The sequence below is a fragment of the Vombatus ursinus genome, unplaced genomic scaffold (genome assembly GCF_900497805.2).
Source record: "Vombatus ursinus unplaced genomic scaffold, bare-nosed wombat genome assembly UNPS02015394.1, whole genome shotgun sequence".
In the NCBI taxonomy this organism is placed as follows: domain Eukaryota; kingdom Metazoa; phylum Chordata; class Mammalia; order Diprotodontia; family Vombatidae; genus Vombatus; species Vombatus ursinus.
The window spans coordinates 283,262-286,575 of record NW_020955172.1 but is presented as its reverse complement, the minus strand read 5'-3'; the positions used below and the strand labels follow the sequence as shown (position 1 = coordinate 286,575).

Below are 3,314 nucleotides of genomic sequence, written 5' to 3'. Positions count from 1 at the left end.
ACTGTGTAATTATGATGACCGAGCTTGGCCTCATAGAAATGAGAAAATATAGCACCTTCCCTTCTTTGTAGAGGTAGGGGACTACGGGTGGGGATCATTGCATATACTGTCAGACTCGGCTGGTGCCTTGACTGATCTGTTTCTTCCCCTCTTTCATCTCTCCTTTATTACAAGGAGAGATTTCTTGGACAGGGAAAAAAAAAAGATACGTATTTGGAAATGAAGTCGATATGACAACAAAAGATATAATTTGTAAATGTTTCAAATAAAAAGAATAAAGAACATACCATCAAAACAATTTCAAAAAGTATGAGAAGCTTAAATCAATTATAAATCTATATATCTCATCCACACCAATACAAGAGGATGAGCTGAAGAAAACAAATGCATTGATATAGAACAATATTGGCATAGATTATCGAAGGCTATGAGAGCCCTAAGCCACCACTGCCAATTGGGAGAGACCCTTGTAAGATGGAGTGAACACTGGAAATTGGCATGGGTTTATTCACATACTTCAGTACTTGAATGGCTCATGTTTCCGGTGAGGCAGGCGCTGTTTCCGATGGTGCAGCTCACCCCTCATCCATCTCTCCTCATTCTTTGTGATTCTTCTGCACATCCTCCTATAAATCCTCTAAAGAACAGAGATGTCAATAGGGTGGGGTGACTGGAGCTTTATCCTTTTGGTGCCAAATCAGAGGGCACTACAGTACTCACATTCTTTCAGCAAAGAAACAACAGCGCTTAACACTGAGTTAGCGAAAATAATTCATTAAAATAGCAAGTTTTGAGATGACAGGCTACAGTAAGCTCCTCCCTCCACCCCCTCAATGACTTCTGGGGCTTTTAATACCTATTGGGTACCAGCAGAGCATTTGAGCTGCCCTTTGTTCTTGCTACATGACTAGCCCACTTCCTTTTCTAATCATACATATCTGTCTCATATGTCTGCCTCATGAATATGGGCTTTATATGTGACCTTGTATTGAAGTGATTGATTTCCTAGCAACTAATGCCTAGCTCTGGAATTTCCCCAGGCAGAAGACAAGACCAGGGGTTTGGTATGCATTTCAATAGGAGCTTACTTTAAATGGAGAAATACAAAATGTAAATGCTTACTTCAAAGATCTGTGATTTTGTCAGTGTGGGTATTACCTCCCCTAACACAAATCCCACCCCATCCCCACCCCCACCCCCCCACCCTCCACCCCTCCACCCCCCCACCCTCCTCCCCTACGCCCCCCACCCCCCCCATCCCCGCAGACTTAATTAGATGGCCTTTGTGAATTGCTATGGTAAGAAAAAAGTTATCAGCAGGTGGCCAAATCTCTGCTGATAGAGTATTCTTAAAGAAATATTTATTGAGTACCTTGTAAATAGTAGGTACTCAATAAATACTTGTTGAATGATTACAAGTTGCCCTTGGAAAATAGGCACACAGTTCCTAGCCAAGACTGTGCTTAAAGCTTTTCCAGTTTAATTGGGCCTGCCGGTGATCTCCACTGGTAGAACCTTCAAGAACTCCGGGTGGGTCTTCTCCACATGATGAGGAAGCATCAACAAGCATAACAGCAGATGATTCCAGTCTATGGGGTAAAATGTTGTGGTACTTCCTATGGAAGCAGGAAAGAGGAAGAGCTGGGCTTCGTAGTAGACTGCTCCACTCTGCCTGTTTGCCATTTGAGAAAACTTCCAAATATCTTCTAGGTTATGGGTCTGTCTCATCAGGGAAGGCCTCACCCCAGGAGAAGTGGGAGAAACAAACTGAAATTCCTTGGATGAAGGGGTATTTCCTTTATTTTCTAGTTCTTGAAGAGTCAGAAAGTCAATTTTGATTAGAAAGATTCTTCTTTTCCCAAGCCGTTAATTCTCATCCACGGAAGCCCAAGTTGTTCTGTTTGAACCGTGGACCTCTTCATTCCATTAGGGTCTCCACTTCCTTAAGAGAATTCCCTTTCCTGGAAGACATACTGTCTCTATTCTTGCGGAGCTGAGAAACTCTCAGCTTAAACAGGCGCCGGCATCTCTCTTGGAACTGGTTTCCAACAAAACAGTAGAGAAAGGGATTGATGCAGCTGTTCGCAAAGCCCATGCAGATGCCAAAAGGCATGGCAGTGTCAATGGCTGAGATCACATCACAGTTAGTGATGACATGCAGCCATGCCAGTGTATCCAAGAAAGTTAAAACGTGGAAGGGGAGCCAGCAGATAACAAAAGCCAGGACAACTGCAGCTGCCATCTTCAGTACCCTGTCTCTCATGAGCTGGTTCTTCCCGAACCCACTGGCCTTCATTAAGTGCTTTCGGATGCCAGCATAGCATGTGGCTATGAACACCAACGGGATCACAAAACCGAGGGCATTCTTCATGAAGGCCATCCCTGCCGACCACTGTGAATACTTCTCAGGAGGGAAGGCCATGATACATGCATTCACTCCCAAGTGGTCAATGGGCTTGATGTCTCGGAAATAAAATGTTGGCAGCGAGGACACACAGGCCAGTCCCCACACAAGGGGCACAATAAATGACATCTGCCACGGTGTTCTTCTCTGAGACTGGAAGGGGTAGACGACAGCTTGGTACCTGTCTATACTCATGCAGGTGATAAAAAAAACGCTAGCATACATGTTCAGACACAGGAGGGCACTGGAGATTTTGCACATCACTGAACCAAAGAACCAGTTGTAGCCATAAGAATAATAAGTGGCCCAGAGTGGCAGAGTGGCTAGAAACAGCAGGTCTGCCATGGCAAGGTTGAAGATGTAAATGCTAGCAACTTTTTTGGGGCCCCGGTGGCAACAGAAGAGGGAAACCACCACACTGTTGCCAATTAAACCAAGGACAAAGATAATATAGTAGAGAGCGGGAATGAAGGCTAAGTGATACCCCGCGAGCTTCAGCGCGCACTTAGCTGTCGATGCATTATTGTTAGATGTGTTTATGGGTCCTATGTACGGATCGTTAACCATATTTTCGCTTTTGATGGAAGATGAAAAGCTGTTCTTTATATCAAATGGGGTCAGTGAAATATCAGCCTGAAATCTTTGTGAACTCAAGTCACTGGTCATACTCCTTTTCCTGAAAGTGACAAAACAAAAGCATTTAGGATATTCAAATCTTAGAGCATATTTTTAATTTAAAGTTTCACTTTACTGCTTACCAAAAGGATAAGTAATTAAATGTAATAAGCCTTAATTCTGCCTTGTGGGCGAAAATGGATTATTCCGGTAAACAATTAGGAATTGAATGAGAAAAGCGATTAAACTACTCATACCCTTTGACCTAACAGTCCCAATGCCACGTCTATACCTG

General features: G+C 43.5%; 1 protein-coding gene across 1 annotated transcript; it reads right to left on the bottom strand.

Moving 5' to 3' along the window:
• Positions 1-1,918: 1,918 nt before the first annotated feature.
• AGTR2 (angiotensin II receptor type 2) lies at positions 1,919-3,070 on the bottom strand. Its single transcript, XM_027847231.1, has one exon. It carries the CDS (start codon positions 3,068-3,070, stop codon positions 1,919-1,921), a length of 1,152 nt encoding a protein of 383 aa, XP_027703032.1.
• Positions 3,071-3,314: the final 244 nt, after the last annotated feature.

What these genes read in the sequence shown, in the direction of transcription:
- AGTR2 (XM_027847231.1), bottom strand. Translation starts at nt 3,070, where the DNA reads ATGACCAGTGACTTGAGTTCACAAAGATTTCAGGCTGATATTTCACTG.